This window comes from Cetorhinus maximus, chromosome 15, assembly GCF_964194155.1.
Source record: "Cetorhinus maximus chromosome 15, sCetMax3.hap1.1, whole genome shotgun sequence".
Lineage (NCBI taxonomy): Eukaryota > Metazoa > Chordata > Chondrichthyes > Lamniformes > Cetorhinidae > Cetorhinus > Cetorhinus maximus.
The window spans coordinates 30689209-30712762 of NC_135893.1; the positions used below are offsets into that span (position 1 = coordinate 30689209).

The 23554-nt window shown below is 44.4% G+C and overlaps 1 protein-coding gene across 1 annotated transcript in view; it reads left to right on the plus strand.

Annotated features, from left to right (window-relative positions):
• Positions 1 to 23554, plus strand: part of disp3 (dispatched RND transporter family member 3) — a 748238-nt gene that overhangs the window by 659116 nt on the left and 65568 nt on the right. Inside the window, 3 exon segments of the mRNA XM_078559213.1 lie at positions 1379 to 1509; positions 10423 to 10604; positions 11983 to 12109. Of these exon segments, the coding sequence (XP_078415339.1) occupies positions 1379 to 1509; positions 10423 to 10604; positions 11983 to 12109 (440 nt within the window).

Genomic DNA, 23554 nt, shown 5'->3' on the forward strand with positions numbered 1-23554 from the left:
CTAAAGAGTGCCCAAAATAAGAGGGGACCCACCCCAGAGCCTGCTGGGGGCCTCCAGGGTGTTGTAAAAACCTATCTGGTTCACAGATTTCTTTTAGGGGATGAAATCTGCCATCCTTACCCGCTGTGGTCTGCATGTGACTCCAGATCCATAGCAATGCGGTTTACTCTTAACTGTCCTCTGAAATGGCCTAGCAACCCACTCGGTTCAAGGGAAATTAGGGATGGGCAACAAATATCAGTGTGTCTTGTCAGTGACGCCCACATCTCATGAAAGAATAAAGAAAAATAAAATCATCTAGGTGCTTGATCTTTGCCTCTCAACAACACATTTTGCAGAGTGTTGAGCCACAGAACCGTTGCAATGTTCCAAAATGGTGTATTACTCCCATAACCTATATTTGGCTCAACCATAAGGTTATTGCCGTAACCTTAGTCCTTTTTGACACAGTGGCCAGAATTTTTCAGAGGTGGGTGGGGTTCACCACCAGGGCCGAAAGTGGGTAGTGACTCTGCTTCAGTGGGTGGCAGGACCCGGGGTTGCATTTTATCAGTGAATGCCAATTAAGTGGCTGCCGTGAGGAAAGCCATCCTATTAAGTTCAGCAGCACCTTGGGAGAGCTGCTGGCTCAATCAGAGGGCCAGCAGCTCAGCAGTCTCAGTAGTGCCACTGAGAGCAATGGCCACTGCTGAGGCTTTACTGGAGGACAGGATGCACCTCACGGTAAGGTAAGTGGGGTCTGGGGATGCTGGGTTGCTGAGGCCAGGCGGTGTCATTGCTGAGGGGGTAGCAATTGCGGCTGGGGCCAAAGAGTGTCCAAAAAGAGGAAACCCGCTGACTGTACTTGCAGTGGAGGGTCACCTGCTGCTAGTAAAATGCCAGCAGAGGTAGGAAGAGACCCTTAATTGACCACCTAAGTGTATTAATTGGGATCCAGGCTGGCAAGCCATATACCACCTTTCCTGCCACTGGCAAAATGGCATAGTGGCAGGCCATGTGTCAGATATGCCAACCGAACCTTCCCACATCATTTTGCCAGTCATCCCACCTCTGAACCCGTCCCGAAAGGCCGCATAAAATTCTAACCAATATGTCTGCAATTCAGCTGCCAAATTTAGGAGGCACTCCTCGTTAATCTAGGGTAATGTGATAAATAATACTTTCATCTTTCTTGGAGATACCGTTTTTAAAAAAAAGGTTGAGCAGGGCCCCTTTATCTGCTGCATTGTGGAGAGATCTCCTGTTTGAGAAGGTTTGTTGGTCCCATATTTCACCACTAGTTAAGATGTGTACAGCACAAAGCATTAATTTCAACTCGAGCTTGAACCTGTGAAAGGATTTCAAGTTCATCTCACAGTTTAAATTCTGGCTCTTTTAGGAAGCTGTACTTTGCTCAGCTGCGGAGGGCTCCTTATCACAGTCGGATCTGCATAGCACCACCTGGCTGCATTCTTAGTGCAGGACCCAATGGCCCTAATCAAGGATTTTTCTACGTCCCCTATGAGAAAGGTAGGTTAACAACAACAATAACTTGTATTCATTGAACACCTATAGCATAGTAATAGGTCCCAAAGCATTTCACAGTGGTGTTATCAAACGAAGCTTGACACCACAGCACAAAAGGATATATTAGGGGAGCTGACAAAAAGATTGGTCGAAGAGTAGGTTTTAAGGAACTTCTTAGAAATGTAGAGAGGTTTAGGGAGAGAATTCCAGAGTTTAGGACCTTGCCAGCTGAAGGCATGGCAGTGATGGATTGATTAAAATCAGGGGTGCACAAGAGACTAGAATTGGAGGAATGGGGATATTTCAGAAAGTTGAAGGGTTGGAAGAGATTACCGAGATAGGAAGGGATGAGGACATGGAGGGATTTGTAAACAAGGATGTGAAGGATGGATTTTAAAATCAAGGCATTGCTTAATTGGGTGTCATTGCAGGTCAATCAGCTCAGGGATGATGAACTTGGTGTTAGTTAGGACACAGGCAGCAGGGTTTTAGATGACTTCAAGTTTATGGAGAGTAAAACATGGGAGGCAGGTCAGGAGTATCTTAGAATAGTCAAGTCTAGAGGTAACTAAGGCAAGGATGAGGGTTTCAAAAGCAGATGAGCTGAAGCAGGGACAGTGTCAGTTAAGTTGCCATAGGCAGACTCAGTGATGATGCAGATATGTGGTCGGAGGCTCATCTTGGGGTCAAATATGACACTAAGGCTGCAAACAGTCTGGTTCAGCCTCACAGATGTCAGGGAGAGGAACGGAATTAGTAGCTAGAACGGAGTTTGTGGTCACGACCAAAGCTAATAGCTTTGATCTTGACAATATTTAATTGGTGGAAGTTTCTGCTCATCCAGAGCTGGATGGTACACAAACAATGTGACGACTTAGAAACAGCAGTAGGGTCGATAGAGGTGCTGGTGAGGCAAAGCTGGGTGCATACCATCAGCGCACATATGGAAACTGATCTCTGTTTTTGGATGATGTCAATGAGAGATCGTGTAGATGAGCAACAGGAGGTGTGAGGGCTGGGGTGCAAGGATAGATTTTTGGAGGACACCAGCAGTTCCTTGTCTTTTTTCATAGCTAATTATTATTATAATGATGATCACTTATTATATGATGATCACCATTCCCTAAATGTTCCTCTGCTAACACTTGATCCACTTGACCTACCTCATTCTCCAGAACCAGACCCAGCAGTGCATCCTCCCTCATAGTACTGGAAATGCATTGCTCAAGAAAATTCTCCTGAATGCAATTCAGAAATTCTCCACCCTCTGTGCCCTTTACACTTAGTATTCCAGGCTATTGTTAAGATAATTGAAATCCCTCATTATCACTACTCTATACTTCCTGTACCTTTCTGTAATTTCCCTGCAATTTGATCCTCTGTATCTTTCCCAATAGTTGGTGATCTATAGAATACATTTAGTCTATAAGTGTAATGGCACCTCTATCATTTCTTAACTCAAACCAAATAGCTTCTATACTTGACTCCTCCAGGACATCCTTACCCTCCAGCACTATAGTGTTCTCCTTGAGTAATATTGTCACTTTTTGACCTTTTTCCCTTTCTTTATCTTTTCTGACCAACTTGTATCCAGGAATATTCAGTGCCCAGCTCTGCCCTTTTTTGAGCAAGGTCTCCATTATTGCCAGGACAAATTTATGTTTAACTAACTTGTTTGAGTTTTTTGATGAGGTAACAGAGAGGGCTGTTGAGGCTAATGTGATTGATATGGTGTGTAAGGACTTTTAAAAGTATCACAAAATAGGCTTGTCAGCAAAGTTGAAGCCCATAGAATAAAAAAGAAAGTGGCATCGTGGATAAGAAGTTGGCTGAGCGACGCAAACAGGAAGTAGAGATGAACGGTTGTTTTTGGACTGGAGGAAAGTACATAGTGATATTCCCCATAGGTCAGTGCTTGAACCACTGCTTTTCTTGACATATATTAATGACTTAGACTGGGAGTGTGTACAGGCACAATTTTAAAATTAGCAGATTATACAAACTTGGAAGTATGGTGAACTGTGAGGAGTGAAAGACTTCAAGAAGACATAGACAGGCTAGTGGAATGGACAGACACGTGACAGATGCAATTTAACAGAGAAGTTGCAAGTGATATATTTTGGAAGCAAAGAGACAATGTAAACTGAAGGATACAATTCTAAAGAGGGTGCAAAAACAGAAAGGCCCGAGGGTATATGTGCACCAACTGTTGAAGGTGGCAGGGCAGGTTGAGAAAGTGGTTAAAAAAGGGATCTTGAGCTTTATAAATAGAGTTTAAAGTAAGGGAGCTATAATAAACTTTTATAAAACATTAGTTCGGCCTCAAATGAAGCATTGTATCCAATTCTGGGCACCATACTATAGGAAGGATGTGAAGGCTTTAGAGAGGGTGCAGAAAAGATTTATGAGAATGGTTACAGGGAGAAGGGACTTCAGTTCATGGATAGGCAGGAAAAGTTGGGGTTGTTCTCCTTAGAGAAGTGTTTGAGACAAGATTTGATAGAGGTGTTCAAAATCACGAGGGACCTGGACAGAACTCCCTTTCTAACAGCACTGTGGGTGTACCTACACCATATGGCCTGCAGTGGTTCAAGAAGGTAGCTCACCACCGCCACCTCAAGGGCATTTAGGAATGGGCAATAAATGCTGGCCTAGCCAGCGAGGCCCTCTTCCCATGAACAAATATTTTAAAAAGTAAATAGGGAGAAACTGTTCACATTGCAGAAGGGTTGAGAACCAGAGGACACAGACTTGAATTGATTTGCAAAAAAGCTAAAGGCGACATGAGGACAAGCTTTTACATGCACTGAGTGGCTGCAACCTGAAATGCACTGCTTGAAAGAGGGGTCGAGGAATATTCACTCATAGCTTTCAAAAGGGAATTGATTAAGCATCCATGGACACCCATTCCAAGCTCTCTCTGTTCCTCCACAATTTCTCAGTATTCAACCATTTAATGTGCCTTTGCGTTTTTTTGACTTCACCAAATGCATTACCTCACCCTTCCCCAGACTGAATTCTATTTGCCACTTTTTTTCTAGTCCTGGCTAGTCTAGTGATATCTTCTTACACCTACAGCCTATACCTTTCTTCCTATCAACCACACGACCAATGCTTCTATCATAAGAATCATCCAGTCCTGTTGACGGCGGGCATCATGGCAGCCAGGGGTGGGAGGGCAAAATTCGGCATGAGGAGCATAAATTGGTTTCACGCTGGCATGAAGTCACAGCAGAATCATCTGATGATGTCCGCCATGGCAAAACGCAAATCTCGCTTGAGGCCGGTGTGAACACAATTTACATCCCGGTAATGAGATGCAAAGTAAGGCCTGACAGAAATCGTACCCCCAGACCCAATTTATCATTTTGCTGGCAGGAAAACACACCGGCTCAGAACATGTCTGGACAAGTGTGACATGCAGGAATTGGGACTCAATGTAAGGGCCTTGCTCATATCGCAGACATCCAAGGAGCAGAAGATGCTGGAGCACTACAGCTACCGGACACTGGAGGAACACATGCATCGCATGCTGGTGGACCCTCATGCATGTGGCTCCGCTGTGAAGCAGCTCTCGGAAGGCAGGAGGTCTCCATTGATGCTTCGGGCCTACTTCAGGACATCACGGTCTTGGCCATGGGCTGCTACAGATGATCAGTGAAGTGGGGGAGAGGAAGGTTTAGGTGTGAGTGGAAGAGGAAGGTGTCCCAGGGGGGTGGCGTGGGGTGAGGTGAAATGGGGGGGAATGAAGGTGTTGGGTGGGTGAGGTTGGGAGTGGGGTTAACGAAGTTGTCAGGGGGGTGTGAGGTTGGGAGGGGTAAGGAGGGTGTATGGGGGGAAGGAGGAGTGGATAGGGGTGGGATTTTCAGGAAGGTAGGGACTGTGCACGTTGACCTGGACAGCCTGGAATGACAAGTGTTCAGGTTGATAGGTGACGGTGGAGAGATGGAAGAGGACCACAGTGATGGGGGAAAGGATGTAGGTGACTGGGAGAGGGGAAAGGACGGGAAACATATGAGAAACTTGACGACTACCATTTCACAGAAATCGAAAGTGAGTGGAGCCTCGTGTTGGACGGGCATAGATGCAGCATGAGAGTTCAATCAGTGGGTGGGCAGATATGAAGGTCAGCTCAGATGGACAACTGAATGAGAACCCTAGCAGGCAGCATTGAAAATTCTCGGGACAGTAAGATGAGTGTGATGCATGCATGGGAGAGTGCTTGCACAAGGCTCTGAAAGGTCCTGCCACACACATCCTTCTCCCTCCAGAATCACTGTGGTCTGGCTGTGTGCAGCTGACCTGCTAGTGGGGGGGAGGATGCAGTGGGAGGACTCATGAAGCCTGTCAATTAAGCTGAAAGACATTACACATTATTCAGTGAAAGTGAATGTATTTTCTGATTATAAAGTGACAAAATATGTTCACCCGTGCAACCACTTGTGATCAGAATTTCTTAACTTTTCTAGGCTTGCCACTTCTTCTAGGTGCCCTGACATCCGCAGCAGGGGTGGAGACAGCCTGTGCAATATTTGGCCCTGTTGCCTCAATTGCCTTTGGCATGCACCCCCTGGAGAGCCGAGGCCTTGAGGGCCCTGGCTTGCTTTAGCTGTCCTCCTGTGGTCCAGCTGCTCTTTCTGTGGTGACAGAGGGATGAGGTTGAGGGGGTCACAGGAAAAGGGGATTCGGAGGGAGCAGACAGCCTCTGAGATTCCTAAGTGGACGACCTAGGGGTGTCCAGTTGCCGGTCCTCCTCCCTTTGGGTGCCCGAGGGTCCTGGCCTGACTCCTTGAGGTGAAGGATCACCTGAAGGGACATGAAGGTGCCTCATTTCCCTCTCATGTTGCTACCGCAGGTGCTCACCAATGGCTACCGTGATGGAGTGCAGGTCCACATGCATCGCCACATTCTGCTGGACCAGGTCTCCATGGCGTCCATCATCCTTCCTATGGAGACCTCCATACGAGCACATGTGGGCACCACTTCATCAGAGAGCAGGCAGATGCACTCCTCTGACTCGCATGCCACTCTGTTGGGGGCTTCTAATAGCTTTGTGTGATGTTCCCTCGCCTTCTGCTGACTCTCCACAATGAGTTGGAAGGCCAAATCCAGAGGCTCATCATCTGAATCGGACCTCACAGATGCCTCTTCCGCAGCAGTCCTCCAAGTGCTGGGGAGCTCAGCTGAACCTGCCTCCTCCTGCTGCGGACACATGTCCATGCGGTGCCCACCAGATTGTGAACCCAAGCCTGCTCTAGATCTAGGTCCCACTGAAGTGTGTGACTCTGTGCTGGTGGAGGGTGTGGGTAAGCACTGTGATGGGTCTTCGAGGCTGCTTATTTCCAACTCTTCAATGAAAGAGATGCCCTTTGGGCTGGAAGTTAGGACCTGGATGGAGCTGAGGGACTGGCTCACTGAGGGCGTTGGTTGCTTGGCAGAGCTCCCTGTGAACCAAAGTAGAGATAATAAGTGCATGGCGGCAGAGTCAGAAGCAGGGGAGAGCGTAGTCGCAGTTGTGTTGAGAGAGGGATGATGTTGTGCAGGATCCTTCCGTGGGTTTTTGCCGCCGAGCTCACTGTTGCTGCAGGCACAATCAATGTGTTCTCCAGTCAGTGCAATGGCACGCCCCTCAAAGTGAGTGAGGGGCCTAATGTGGACCACTCCACCCCTGGTCTGGGACCTTTCCCTGCTGTTGTGAGCCAGCTTCTCCTGCATGAAAACAGATGGAAAGAGTGTGAGCAGGATGCATAGCACTGCGTGGAATGTTTGTGTGGTAAGTGGAACCATGGACGGGATGAGGGCGCAAGCTCCAGAGGATGAATCTGATGGAGATGTGAGGGTGTGTGAAAGTTAGAGGTGTTGTCCCTTGAGGTGTGAGATCCCTGTGGATGCGTGATGGCTTGTGAGTGTGTGAATTGAGAGTGATGAAGTGGCTGACTTACCCTGGTGGAACGAATTAGAGCATTCATCCTCTTCCTGCACTGGATGGCTGACCTCTTCTGTGCTCCGGTGGCACTGACTGCCGCTGTCACCGCCTCCCAGGCTGGATAGGTGACTGGTGGACATCCTGCAGCCAGAGCAGGGGTAAAGGACATTGTGGAGGCCTTCCACTGCATCCAGCAGGCGCCCCAGCGAGGCGTGACTAAATTTGGGGGCTGCCATCACCTTTGCTTTTGGGGCCATCTATCGCCTGGAGCAGTCCTGGTCTGTAGACATGAAGTAGGCTGTGCTCTGGTGCATTTTAAATACGGCGCCCAGAGCGAGGAAGTGCTGAGGTCACAGCGTGGCGGGAAAAGCCAAGCTCGCCCGTCAGCGATCCAGAGTGTTTCCCGTGAATAAATTATTAATGAGGCAGGACGTGCCGGGAATGGGACGATACAGCACGAAAATCCGCCATCGCGGCCGGTGGGTAAAACGACTATTTTCACACCCGCTCCTGCACTTGGTGCAAATCTGGAACGATCCTGCACATAGAACCATAGAATGGTTACAGCACAGAAAGAGGCCATTTGGCCAATCAAGCCCATGATGACTTTCTGCAAGAACTATTTAGCTAGTCCCACTCCTGGTCCTTCTCCCCGTAGGCCTGCATTTTCTTTTCCTCTTGGGCATGACAGAAAGATAATGTGGTTTAGAAGGCATATAGGGATATTTTCATTTATTAGGCATGACATAGGATATAAGAGCAGGAAGGTTATGCTAGAACTGTATAAAACACTAGTTAGGTCACAACCAGAGTACCTCTTACAATTCTGGCTTACTGGAAGGATGTGATCAGACTAAAGAAGGTACAAAGGGTATTTACACGGATATTGTCAAGTATAGAGAATTTTAGCTGTGAGGAAAGTTTGGATAAGTTGGGGTTGTTTTCTTAGCCAGGAGGCTAAGGGGAGATTTAATTGAGGTGTTTCAAATTATGAGGGGTTTAGATGGAGTGGATAAGGGAAACCCATTTCTCTTAGTGAGAGGTGAATAACCAGAGGGCATTGATTTAAAGTAGTTGGTAGTGGATTAGGCGGGGAGTTGAGAAAAACTTTTTTTTTCACTCATAGAATGGTGGGAGTCTGGAACTCAGTGTTTAAAAAGGTAGTAGAGGCAGAAACTCTGTCACATTGAAAAAACACTTGATACGCACTTGAAATGTTGTAACCTAAAATGTTAGAGACCAAGAGCTGGAAAGTGGGATTAAGTTGGATAACCTTTTTTGGCCAGCATTGACACAAAGGTCTGAATGGTTTCCTGTGCCATAAATTTTCTGTTTCTTTTTGAGCTCAGAGCCAGGGAATCAGGAACCCTTTGAGAAAATTTGATCCAGTGGGCTAGAGCAAGGGTGGGAAGCAGAAGAGGTGGCTGAATGGATAGTCCCAGTCTTAAGTGATGAAGAAGTTCATGAGCTCTACATGTTATTGGAGGTGAGGGTGCAGGAGACATGGAAGAGGGTTTTAAGTAGAACAGTCAGGTAAAGAAGCATAGTTTCTTTTCAACTCAAGCCAACAGGCAAAATTTGAATTAAGGGAAATTCCAAGACAAAGTCTGTGTTCAAAATGCTGAAGGAAACCTTTAAAGCATACCTTTCACCATATCTAACTGTTTAGCACTTTGTCACCACATGAGACCAGGTTTGATTCTTAGTTTTGGCTGAGTTAGCTGCACAACTATTAGGTGTTGCAATAGGCCTGGAACGTGGAGGAAGTCTACCTCCAAGATCAGACATAGCTCCCAAGGTTAAATAGCTTTCCATCTAGGACCATCTTGGCTTGCAATGTGTAGATTGGCCCAGGAACTGTTTTTTGGGGTGAGAAAGAGGAGTTGTTGACCAGGCAATGCCCATAATTTTAGTGCCATTAACACCATCAGAAAGAACAGCGGAATGCCTGTGACATAATTTCAGGGTCAGATGGGGTTTCATAAGCTCACTCTGTTATATCAGAAACTTCAATCTCAACAAGCAATAATAAGCCAGGTTACTGTTTAATTAGTCGCATTACATTACAAGCAAAATATTCAAAAAAGTGTGCAAAAATGCTGTTATCTCTTGAAATTGGTGCTTTGAAAAGAAGAATTAGAGAGTCATCATTTCCAGATTCTAAATTTTGTGAGTTCACTCTGCTGGTGGGCAGTCTGGAAACCGATGCCAGCAGAATATCCTGAGCGTGATGCCCTGATTAAAACCATCCTTGATTTTAATAGACAGAAAATTAAGAGCAGCATGTCTGTGATTCCTGATACATAAAACCAGCACCCCCCACCAGAAGTGCATAACCAGAAATGAGCTCTTAGGTGTCAAGGAAAAGTTGGAGACTTACTCATCACTATAGTTCACCATGATCACTGCCATTGATCCTGGCCATGTCGCAGTGAGGAGGCATCGAGTAAAAGCTAGGCATTTCCTAAAGGGTGTGCAAGACAATTGGATAGGTTCCTGCTAACCCAAGCCCACTCGACTACAACTTTCATAGGAAACACCTTGACAAGCATTAGAAATGGAGAGGAGGATAGTGATAAACAGATGGAAGGATTAAGAGTGAGAAACCAAAGATGCAGTCAAAGAAGTAGGTTTTTAAGATACTTTTGAAGCAAGAGTAGTGATAAAGTTACAAGCGCAGGGACATGGTCATTGAAAAGTTCTAGTAGTGAGTGGGAGAGGGGTGGAAGGTGTGGCTAGAGAATGTCACCTTAGAGTACTTTGCTGTGGCTGGTTTCAGAATGGCATTGCTGACAACCTGGAACCAGGTCCTTCACCCAAGGTCCTATGAATTATGTAGAAGAAAAGGAAGAGGAAGGGGAGAAAAAAGTTTTTTTTAAATAGTAAATAAGAAGAGAGAATCTCATTTTCAACAAAAAACAATAAAGGCATATAAAAATTGTGTCTTATTTAAAAATGGTGCCCATGTTTAATGATGTACTTTTATTCAGCTTTCTCAGTCTTGAATGTTGAGGAGACTCCAACCTTTGACTTCAACCCCTGCATGAACGATGGCTGTGGGAAGCCAGCAGTACGTCCTCTGGTGGATACAGGTGCCATGGTCTTCGTTGTGTTTGGGATTCTGGGAGTGAACCGCACAAGAAAGCAAGATAATCATGTGATAGGAGATATGGTACATAACTGACTCATGTCACCTTTTTTCCAATTGTAGCCTTCCTTTTCCAGTGATCTGTTACAAAGTCACCCTGCCTAAATGTCACAAAAGCTGAAATACTTTTCAACAGTTTTTTTAAAGAATAAGACTCCTTTTCTGTAAGAGATTTTTCCCTACAATAGCACTATGAAGTGCATGAAAGTGATTCAGTGGATACCTCACCATTTGCTTCTTCTCCTGCCTCCCTTGTTGGAAGATGGGAATTATATATGAGCAAGGAATGGGCTTATTTTGCATCTATGACCTTTTCCAATTCCAAACAATCCCTATACTTTTGTAGAAAGTACTCACCCTTCCAGCAGCGACCTGGCTGAGATTGGGCACTGATTGTGCAAAACAAATAGTACAGCATGTACCAAACTCAAAATTTCAGCCAGCTGGAAGGACAAGGGCACCAGTGCATGGGAACACCATCACCTCCATGCTCCCAAGTCATGCATCATTTTGATTTGGACATATATTGCTATTTCCTCACCCTCACTGGGTCAAAATCCTGAAACTCGCTATCTGACAGCAGTGTGGGAAGGTACCTTTGCCACAGTGCACCGGTTCAAGAAGGAGGTTCACCACCACCTTCTCAAGGGCAAGTAGGGATAAGTAATAAATGTTGGCCTAGATAGTAATGCCCACATCCCCAACATGAGTTTTTAAAATTGTAGCAATGTTCTGCAATTGCGAGCCCTTAAAAAATGGCCAACAAAACATTGGGAATGGAATCAATTAGGTACCTGATTAGTCATAGTGAAATGAGTTGATCATTAAAAAGCTTTCATTCTTATAGTAGATTTTTTTTATTTATACATGGGATTGTGAATGTCACTGACAAGGCCAGCAAATATAGCTCACCCTGATTGTCCTTGAGAAGGTGGTGGTGAGCTGCCTTCTTGAACCTCTGAAGTCCATGTGATGTAGGTACACCCACAGTGCTGTTAGAAAGGGAGTTCCAGGTTTTTGACCCAGTAACAGTGAAGAAACAGTGATATGGTTCCAAGTCAGGATGGCATGTGGCTTGGAGGGGAATTTGTAGTTGGTGGTGTTTCCATGCATCTGCTGCCCTTCTCCTACATGGTGGAGGTCACACGCTTGAAAGACACTGTCACTAAAGTGCATCTTGTAGATGGTACGCACTGTAGCCACTCTGCACCAGTAGTGGAGGGAGTAATTGTTTAAAATGGCATGCCAATCAGGTGGGCTGCTTTGACCCGGATGGTGTTCTCCTGTGTCCATGATGTTCATGGAATATATGAAGCTGCTTTCATAGGTGATGTAAGACAATGTTTGATGTTGAAATGTGAGAAATTTCTTTTTCTCTCCCTCTTTCTTTCTCTCCTGAAAGGGCAGTGTCATCTATGATGAGAGTTTTGATCTATTCCAAGAAATTGGAAATCTGTGTAAGATTTGCAAAGCCATCAGCAGTAACTCAGAGCTGGTGAAGCCAGGAGGTGCTCAGTGCTTACCTTCAGGTAAGACAAGAACACACTCATAGCCAAAGCTAACCATCTGTATGGCTCAATTCCACATTGGGCAAACCACTAACCTAATGACTCATAAAAGGAGCATAAGATCAGTCTCTAAAATAGCCCAGGAAATTACAGCTGTGGGGTGTTTGGGCAACCACAAGGGGGGTGGGGGGTGGGGGTGGTTGGTTTTCGGGAGGGAATGATAAAACCTCTAACCATGATGCCTCAGCCATGATAATGTGGGGCAGGCTTGATTGACCAGATTGACTTTCTCTGTGTGATGGTTTTGTATGTTTGTAACTTTTTTCTGTGCCATCTGGTTCCAGCTTGCTGCCTCCTTTTTGTTTTTGCTATCTGTGAAACCCTCAAACTGAAAGTAGCAGAGAGAAGCTGTGACCAAGTTATTTTTAACAATGTTTTGCAAACATATTTGCTGCTATAGAATCAGAATTCTACAGAAAGAAACTATTTGGCACATCATGTCTTTGCCGGCCAAAAAATATCTACTCAGCCTAATCCTATTTTTCAGCCTGCTTTGTAGGTTATGGCAATTCAATCTGATGGGGTTTCCTGCCTTTCAGTGAGTTCTAGAGCCCTACCACCCTATAGATGAAAAAAATTCTCATCTCCTCTCTAATACATCTACCAATTACTTTAACTCTAGACGCCCTGGTTATTGACCCTCTGCTAAGGGAAATAGGTCCTTCCTGTCCACTCATAGTTGTATAAACCTCAATTAAATCTCCCCTCAGCCTCCCCTGTTCCAAAGAAAACAATCCCAGCCTTTCCAATCACTCCTCAAACTTAAAATTCTCCAGTCCTGGTAACATCCTCGTAAATCTCCTCCGTACCCTCCCTAGTGTGATCACAACCTTCCTGCAACACAGTGGCCAGAATTATACACAGTACTCCAGCTGTGGCTTAACCAGTGTTTTATACAATTCTAGCATAATCTCCTTCCTTTCTTAACAACCTTCAGAGTTCTGTGGACCTGCATTCCAGGTCCCTCTGTTCCTCTACATTTCTCAGTATCCTGCCATTTAATGTGTGTTCCCTTACCTTGTTTTTCCTCCCCAAATGCACTATCTTGCACTTTGGATTGAATTCCATTTGTCACTTTTCTGCCAAACTGACCAGCCCATCAAAATCTTCTTTAAGTCTACAACATTCTTCCTTACTATGAACCACATGGCCAAATTATTTTCATCTGCAAACTTCGCTTTAATTCATTCATGGGATGTGAATCTTACTAGCAAGGCCAGCATTTGTTGTCCATCCCTAATTGCATTTGAGAAGGTGGTGGTGTGCTGCCTCTTGAACTGCTGTATTCCATGTGGTATAAGTACACCCCAAGTACCATTAGGGGGGAGTTCCAGGATTTTGACCCAGCAACAATGAAGGAGTATAGTTCCAAGTCAGGATGGTGTGTGGTTTGGAGTGAAACTTACAGTTTGTCGTATTCCAATGTGCCTGCTGCTTTTGTTCTTCTAGGTGATAGAGGTCGCAGGTTTGGAAGGTGCTGTTGAAGGAGGCTTGGCAAGTTGCTGCAATGCATCCTGTGGATAGTACACAGTACTGTCACTATGCGATAGTGGTGCAGGGAGTGGACGTTTGTAGGTGGATGAGGTGCCGATCAAGCGGGCTGCTTTGTCCTAGATGGTGTCGGGTTTCTTGAGCGTGATTGGAGCTGCACTCGTCTGGGCAAGTAGAGAGTATTCCATCACACTCCTGTCTTGTAGGCGGTGGACAGACTTTAGGGAGTCAGGATGTGAGTTGCTTGCTGCAGAATTCTCAGCCTCTGACCTGATCTTGTAGCTACAGTATTTATGTGATTGATCCAATTAAGTTTCATGTCAATGGTAATCCCTGATGTTGATGGTAGGAGATTCAGTGATAGTCATGCTATTCAATATCAAGGGGAGACGGTTAGATTGATTCTGTCTTGTTGGAGATGGTCATTGCCTGGCCCAAGTTAAGTTTCTAGTTAATGGTCACTCTCAGGATATTGATGATTGGGATTCAGAAATGGTAGTGCTATTGAATGTCATGGGGAGATAGCAGAATTCTCAATCATGCCCCTATGTTTAAATCTAAATCTTTGATGTATACCATGAAAAGCAAGTTACCTAGTACTCAGTCCTTTGGAACCCCACTGGAAACAGCCTTTCAATCACAAAAACACAAGTCAATCATTACCCTTTACTTCCTCCCACTGAGCCAAATTTGCATTCAATTTGTCACTTTCCCTTCAAGCTCATGGGCTTTTACTTTTCTGACCACTCTACCATGTGGAATCTTATCAAGAGTCTTGCTAAAAACCCTATAGAAGAGATCGGCATATCTAGCTTTGATATGTATATCCAAAACCTCTCAACTCATCCAAAACCCTTCAAATACATAGTTTCATGTCGTTTTAATAAATTCATTTTATAAAGACTGCAAAAGCGAGAAAATAATAATAGATTTGTACAAAGCTACAGTTTGGTCACAGTTTAGAGTACTTTGTAAAGTTTTTAATGCTTCTTAATGTAAGGCATGTTGAAGCTGGAAAGGTTGTGAGGCACAAATTTATCCAGTACAATGATACCAGCAATGAAAAACTATAATTGAAAGGAAGGACTTGAGACTAGCAAAGATTCAATAGAGATTATTATAATTATGAAGGATTTGACAATGAATGGGGGCTATAAGGGTCATCAATTTGAAATTACCACGAGTGAGCAGGGAGATTAGTAGAGATTCCTTTATGTAAAAAGTTACCTGAACATAGATAGCTTTGCCACACAATGTAGTTGAGATAAAACCTTTTGCATGTGTTATGGGAAAGTGGAAGTGAAGCAAAGGAAGATATGCGAAGAGGGCAGGTGGTGGAAGTAGTTTTGGGTGTTTTTGGCACAGAAACATTCGGTTAAGTGACCTCCCTCAATGCATGTAAGCTTCTTTGGTTCTGTTAGTTAATCTCTTTGGGCCTTAAACATAGCGAATCTTCAAATGAAACAGGGTTAGAGGATGAGAGGTAATTGGACCAGAACACAGACAAAATTCACTCCATATTTCCAAGTCATATAGTCTGTCCTTATTGCTATGATCTCGTTCGAGACCTGTAACTTTAAAAAAACAATCCAAAATACCAGTTATTTACTGAAAGAATTAAGCCACATGATTCCACAGTTTAAAACAAAATAATTGTTATTATTCAAGAGTCAAACAAACCAAATACTAAATACTATCTTGGGTAACCTCCTTTACCTAAGCAGACAAATTGTGGCTGATTATAAACTATAAATTACACATTAAATGGCAGATACAAAGAAGACAGATCTTATGAATAGGCTTCGGAGTCCACCCAGCACATAGGTCATCAATCTCAGTCCCAAAATCCTTCAAAACTCTGTCTTCCTTACGAGGAATCTTAGCTCCTCTTCTTCTAGGATTTAGCCTGCTCCCCAGCCAACAGCAGTGCACAACCAAACTGAGTTCCACGGGCATGATCTTCACCAAATGTGTCACACATCTGCAGAACCTCCACAACTCTGTTTACCACAGTCTGAATGTAGATCAGGGGCGGAGAACCTTTTTCTTATCAAGGGCACTCACACATGGACAAAATCAGTCGCGGGCCACACACACATAAAAACCAACTTAATTTATTTATTTTTTACAGAGAATACAGAAACATTCAACTCACCCACTGCTTTAATGCGATGACTGAGTTTGCTTTCCTTAATGAGCCTTGTTGTGTCTTCTGGCACTGATGATGTTGCTACTCTCAACTGGCTTTTCTCTCTCTCTGTCTCCATCTCTCCTTTCCCACTTTGTCTGCATCTTTCTCTCTTTCTCTCTCCTTTCCCACTCTTTCTGTCTGTCTCTCTCTCTGATTCCCACTCTGTCTGTCTGTCTCTCTCTCTCCTTTCCCACTCTGTCTGTCTCTCTCTCAGATTCCCACTCTGTCTGTCTGTCTCTCTGTCTTCTTTCCCACTCTGTCTGTCTCTCTCTCAGATTCCCACTCTGTCTCTCTGTCTCTCTCCTTTCCCACTCTCTGTCTGTCTCTCTCTGATTCCCACTTTGTCTGTTTATCTCTCTCCTTTCCCATTCTATCTGTCTGTCTCTCTCTCTCCTTTCCCACTTTGTCTGCCTGTCTCTCTCTCTCCTTTCCTTCTCTGTTTCTCTGTCTCTCTCTCCTTTCCCACTCTGTCTCACCTCCAAAGCAGCCCAGGTGAGCGACTCAACAACCCAAGGCCCTGGCCAACTCCCAGTCCGAGTCTGCACCTGGGCCTGGAGCTTGAGTCTCTTCCTCAGTCTGCAAGGGCTGAGCTCCTGTCCCCAGACACCAGTGGAGCTGGGAGGGGAAGAGAGGGGTGAGCCACCGATGGAGTTGGTTGTCCTGCTCCCTTTCTCCCCGCCCCAGGTTACTCACACTTCACCACCCGATCAGCACTGGGTAGCTTCCTGTCCCTGCCCTACATCCTGCTCCTGGATCTTGGGCCTCGCTCTCTCCCCTCTCTCCCTTGGTCTCTGGTGACTGTGGCTGAGGCTCAGGTATCAGAACGTGGTGGCAGCTGGCCCAGAGTGCAGCACGCATTGGGGGGGGGGGGGGGTCAGGGCCAGAGTTTGAAATCTCATCGCGGGCCAGATGAAAAAGTGAATCCGGCCCCCGGGCCAGGGGTTCCCCACCCCTGGTGTCCATCACCAATGTTATCTTCAAGTAATAGAAACAGCTGCAGCAACTGTAAATTTGCTTATTTTCAGCATCTAGACCTAGGCCCTGTCTTCTTCAGCCTGCTTGTACTACACCACAGAGATCAACATCTGAGCTCTGATGGCTCTGTCCTTTTCATATGGTTTCAACCAGTTTCAGTCTCCCCAGAAGTTTTGGTTTCCAATCTCAGTTTCAGTCCTTAGAAACTAGGAGGGTCAGTTTTCTTTCTCAGTTTCCCTTTTCGGTTTCTCTTTTCAATTAGGATACGTCTCAAAAAATACAAGTTTTGAAACCATGGATTATCTCACATTATTGTTATTGCAATATTTTATCATATTATTTATCTCACAATTCATGATAAATTGTTATGTAAAGATTTTTTAGGAGTTAAGTCCAGATGTAACATTTTTAATTACAATTAGTTCATTTCAATTTCTATGTAATTGCTCTTCACCTCAGGCCAAACATCTTAACCTGCTTCCTCTGTGCCCTCCGTCATAGGATCAGAAATGGGGTGTTCACTGGTGATTGCAGTGTTCAGTTCCTTCTGTTACTCCTCAGATAATGAAACAGCAGTCTATGCCTACACGCAGCACGACCTGGACAGCGTTCAGGCTTGGGATGATAAGTGACAAGAGCAGTCGCTGAAATCCCCCACCATCAACGTCCTGGGGATTACTATCATCTAAAAGCTTAAATGGACCAGCCACATAAATACTATAGTCACAAAAGCAGGTCAGAGGCTGGGAATTATGTAGCAAGCAACTCCCCAAAGCCTGCCCACCACCTATAAAGTACAAGTCAGGAGTGTGATAGAATGCTCTGCACTTGCTTGGATGAGTGCAGCTCCAATAACACTCAAGGAGCTCAACACCATCTAGGACAAAGCAGCCCACTTGATTGGTGCGCCATCCATCAACTTAAAAATACACTTCCTCCACCACCAGCACTCAGTGGCAGCAGTACATAACATCTACAAGATTCACTGCAACAACTCGCTAAGGCTTCTTTGACAGCACCTTCAAAATCCACAACCTGTACCATCTGGAAGAACAAGGGCAGCAGGCACCTGGAACGCCACCAGCTGCAAATTCTCCTTTAAGTCACACAACATCCTGACTTGGAAAAATACTGCTGTTCTTTCAATGTCGCTGGATTAAAATCTTGGAACTCCCTCTCTCGCATCACTGGGTGTATAAACCTCAAGGACTGCAGCAGTTCAAGAAGTTAGCTTATCACCCCATAGCATGTGCATTGCTCCATGGCAGAGAACTGACCCTAACAACCTTCAATGAGAGGACACAGGACAGCTGGTGCAAATAAACAGAATAAAGCTACACTCATGCTTTGACCCTACTGTTCTGGTGTTGGTGCTGAGATGCATATATTGGTGCAGAGTGAGCTGAGTTTGGCTCTGCATCTAATTTCTCTACATTACCTGAGACTGCTTGATGTTATCACTGGGTTTCTTAAAGAAGACTCCTTTCATGACCTAGTTAATAGCATTCCTCGCCTCGGTGAGCACCAAAGTCCATTTTATAAGAACATAAAACACTGGAAGTGATACCCAATGAGTATTTGGGATTAGTCACCCATGTGTTTTCAGAGCTTTCTGTTCTTCTGAAATTTCCTCAATGGGTGGTTTTCTATAATTTCTCTGAAATGACAGTTTTGCAATTAGTCAAGTAGTGACTGAGGTCCAAACTGAAGATCGCCACACAGTACAGCATTGAGTTCTGCCTGATGTGAAAGTGCTTGACAATATCAATTGGAAAAAATAATTAATTTTGCTCCCAAGCTCTCCCTCTTCTGGCATATTCATGGCCAAATAAGGTCCCATTGGTAAAACTAAGTCTGCCAACCAGACAAACATTGGGCAGGGAAGATACAATTGGGCGCCATCCCAAGCTTAAAGTAAAATCAGCTAAGATTGCTTTCATTCACTCACTGACTCAGCATCCCCTTCACTGACTCTGCATTTTTTCACTCACTCACTCCACGTCCCTTCATTTGCCTGCTACAAATACTTTCACTCACTTGCTCTACAGCCCCATCACTCTCCAACTACACAGCTGCATCACTGTCCAATTCTGCAATCCCATCACTCTCTGACTCTGCAACTCTGTCTCTCTCCGACTCCATATCCGCTTCACCCTCTGACTGCATCCCCTTCACTCTGACTCTGCATCCCCATCACTCTCTGGCTCTGCATCTCCATCACTCTCCGAGTCTGCATCCCCTTCACTCTCTGCTCAGTAACACCTTTACTCACCAACTCGACATCCCCTTCACTCACTCACTCCACATCCCGTTCACTCATTGGCTCTGCATCCCCTTGTCTCACTTATTCATTCCACATCACCTACACTCTCTGACTCCACACCCCTTTTCTTGTTTCCTGTGCATGAAACTTTGTCTATCCATCTTTCTTTTATTCTCTCTGATGTGTTCCCCTCCCTGTTTCAGCCAATGCTTTCTCTGTATAGCTGGACTTTTGCAGCAATGCACAAAGGGAAATATGAATGCCTATCATATTTTTTTCAAATTTAAAAACAGCAGTTTCAAAATAGGTGGCTGACTATTTGCCTTTAAATTTAATAAAAGGTGCATCAATATTTCAAGAAAAACAGGTTTGTTATGCCTTGACAACTGGAATAAAATATTCACGGCCCAGGCTGTTGCTTGGCACGTTCCTACATTGATCGAGGGTTAGTAAGTTCACATTCTTTTCAGCACTAAAGCTGATAGATCCCTAGGTGTTTTAACAAAGTCAGTTAGACTATTCTCTGGATCTACTTCAGTTACAACAGGAACTGATATAGAAGTATTTAGGTGCAAGGTGGGGGAATGGGCTTTCTTTAGAAAACAAGAAAATCTTTAAGCAGGCTGACTGCAAGAAAACCTTTAAATGTAAAGGCCAAAGTGGCTTGTCAAAGCATTTGACAGCTGCTTTGAATTAATGTCTCAGGTTAAAACTGCAGTTTCAGACAATATTTACATACGAACATATGAAATAGGAGTAGAAGTAGGCCATTTGGCCACTCAAACCTGCTCCGCCATTCAATAAGATCACGGCCGCTCTGAAGAGTCATATGGACTCAAAACGTTAATTCTGTTTCTCTCTCCACAGATGCTGCCAGACCTGCTGAGTTTTCCCAGCATATTTTGTTTTTATTATGGCTCCTCTGTTTGTGTTTTGAATTCCACATTCCCATCTACCCCTGATAACCTTTCATTCCCTTGCCTAACAAAAATCTATCTACCTCTTCCTTAAAAATATTCAATGATCCCGCCTCCACTGCCTTTAGAGGTAGAGAGTTCCAAAGTCACACAACCCTCTGAGAGAAAAATTTTTTCTTCATCTCTGTCCTAAAAGGGCAGTCCCTAATTTTAAAACAGTGCCCCCTAGTGCTGGACTCACCCACCAGAGGAAACATCGTTTCCGTGTCCACCTTGTCAATACTGCTCAAGATCTTACATACTTCAGTCAAGTTACCCCTCACTCTTTTAAATTCCAGTAGAAACAAGCCCAGTCTATCTAACCTTTCCTCATAAGTCAACCCACTCATTCCAGGTATCAATCTAATAATCCTCCTCTGAACCTCCTCCAACGCAGTGATATTGAGTTGAAAGTGCTCTGAACAGAGGTCACATATTCACCATCATCCTAATAATTGTTCCATACATGATGCCTCACCAGCAGCAGTGTATTAATTTTAATTGCTCATATTCAGTCATTATAAATCTTTGATTATAATAATCCTCCACTTTGCATCATCACTTTTAGGAAGAAAGTAATTTCCTTGCAGTGTTGGTATGTCTGTATGCATCTATATATGTAAGTATGAGACTTAAATTTATATACTCGTGTAGAAGTCGATCTCGTAAAAAACTTAATCTCATAACTTTTAGCATAAAGATATGTAATTTTTCAAATACCTCGTGTAAAAGTCTACCCTAATTTTTTAGGGATCAAAACTGCTTTGTGATTATTAATTACTTACCAGTAATTACTACAATTCATTCATTTAAAGTCGAGAATCTTTCAATTTTTCCTCCGCCAACTCTGGCAGCAATCATCCAGCCAATCAACAAGACTAATGTGTACTACATAATCTACCACAATGCCTTTGAGAAAGAATAATGTTATGTTCCTTCTCTGTCGGGTCACTTTGCTCAGCAACACTTTTGCACGCCTATCTACTGGTGAATGAGTTGGTAAACAAACTCCTGCAGATGCCGAGACCAATGTAAGATGAAGCACGTGCTGTTTATTAACATGAGTAACAGAGCACTAACACATGTGTGCTTCTCCAACCAGACCCCATTCTAAATTACTGATTAGCATTGTAGCCCATGCTGCACAGCAATTAGGTAATACAGTCAAGTGGTCAATCAGCTCACATTCTCTTAAAGGTGTATTGCACCTCAGATTACCACATCCCTCCCTTTTTACTCAAAAGTACAATTTACAATCTTTACAATGTATCAGCTATTTACATAAATAAACTATTTACAAATTCAATTTCTCTGGGGGCTTCTTCAAACGTGACGAACATTGTAGTTCTACGACTTCGGATGGCTTGTCTGAGGCCTCCTTCTCAGGAGGCATCTGTCCATAAGGCTCTCTAGTAGGAACCTGTAAGTTTGTCTCTTCAACTCTCTCAGGTTCAACGGATCCTACAGGCACTTCCAAACCAAATGGAGTTCCTTTCACATATGGTGTAGACTCTAACCGGAATGCTTGGCACATCCTTTCTTGTAGATCTGTTTCCCTTTTCCTGAGGTGATCTACGTGTCTCCTAATTATCTGACCTTTGACCAATATGTGATAGGAAAGAGGCCCTGTCATGGCACTAATTTCACCTGAAAGCCATTTAGACCTATCTCCAAAGTTCTTTGCAAAAACTGTGTCTCCAACAGTGAAGTTTCTTTCACGACTGTGGTAATCGCACCCGTTTTTCTGGGCCTGCTGACTTCTCTCTACCCTCCCCCCTAAATTCGGCCTAATGAGACTCAAACGTGTCCTGAGATGTCTCTTCATCAATAACCCTGTGTGGGCAATATCGGTGGTCATGTGTGGCATAGTCCTACAGCTGAGTAGGAAACGTGATAATCTAGTTGCAACAGAGTCTCCATCCAGTTTTTTCATTCCGGACTTGAAGGCCTGGACTGCTCACTCGGCCATAACATTGGAAGCAGGGTGGTGTGGCAAGGTCTTAACATGTGTTATGCCATTGAGACTTGTAAATCTTTGGAATTCCCCGCTGGTGAATGTCATTCCATTATCAAACACTATCATCTCTAGTAGCCCATGTATCACAAAACTCTGACGCAATCTGTCTATGGTGGCGGCAGATGTGGGTTATCTCACCTCATATACATCCATCCACTTCGAGTGAGCATCTATAATCAAGAGGAACATTGTGCCCAAAAAAGGCAACGTAGCCAATGTGGAGGTGGACCCATGGCCTTCCTGGCCATTCCCAGGGAGGTAATGGAGCAGAAGGAGGCAATTTCTGTACCTATTGGCACTGTATGCAGCTCTTGATTAAGTTTTTGACTTCTGTATTCATCCCTGGCCACCAGAAGTAGCTGTGCGCCAACATTTTCACTCTAGAGAGGCCAGGGTGAGCATTATGCAATTCGGTCAATAATGGTTTCTTCCTCTCGGAGGCACAATGACTCTCGCTCCCCACAGCAAGATGCCATCTTGGCAGGTGAGCTCATATCTCCTATTAAAATAGGGCTTCATTTCATCAGACTTTGGCTCATTAGACCATCCCTGTAAGACTTGTTCCCTTACACAAGACAAAACTAGATCACGGTCTGTCCACTCTCTTATTTGTTTGGCATGTACTGGTGTCGAATCCAGAAAGTTTAATAACTGAGGAATTGGTAATCGGCTCAGTGTGTCGGCATTTACAGTCTGGCTTCCTGGCCGGTGAATAAATATATATTGGTAAGCAGCTAGAATCACAAGCCTAGTAGTGGCTCGTGATCAGATACAATGGTGAAGTAGCGACCATGGATGTATTGGTGGAATTTAACAGCAGATAAAATGGATAAGCCCTCTTTCTCTATTTGTGAGCATCTTCGTCCTGCAACACTGAGTGTTCTTGAGACGTAACCAATGGGCTGTTTGGAGCCATCTGCCATCCGGTGGGAGAGTACTGCCCCTACTGTGTAAGGGGATGCATTGCAGGTCAAAATTAATTCTTCCTTTGGTTCGAAATGTACCAATAGAGCTGATGAATGTAGCAACTGCTTTACTGTTTTAAAAGCCTGCTGATGTGGAGCTTGCCAAGTCCACCTGTGGTTTTTCTTGAGTAAACCGTATCATGGAGCCAGTACTGTTGACAAATTTGGGAGAAAACAGCCATAACAGTTAATCATTCCCTAACGCCTCACGAATAGCTCTCACCTTTTCTTCTACTGGGTGAAGGCCCTGCAAGTCGACCCTATGACCCAGGTAAACCACTTCTTTTACTTGGAAAATACACTTTTCTCTTTTCAAATGTACTCCAGCTTGTCAGAAATGCTTCAATACCTCTTCCAGGTTAGCCAGGTGTTCTTCATCAGTTAGTCCTGTTACTAGGACATCATTGAGATAAACTACAACATGGGGCAAACCTTGAAGTAAATTTTCCATTATCCATTGGAAAATGACACAAGCCTATGAGGCTCTGAAGGGTATCCTGGTATATTGGTATAACCCCCTATGTGTGTTGATAGTTACAAAATCCCGA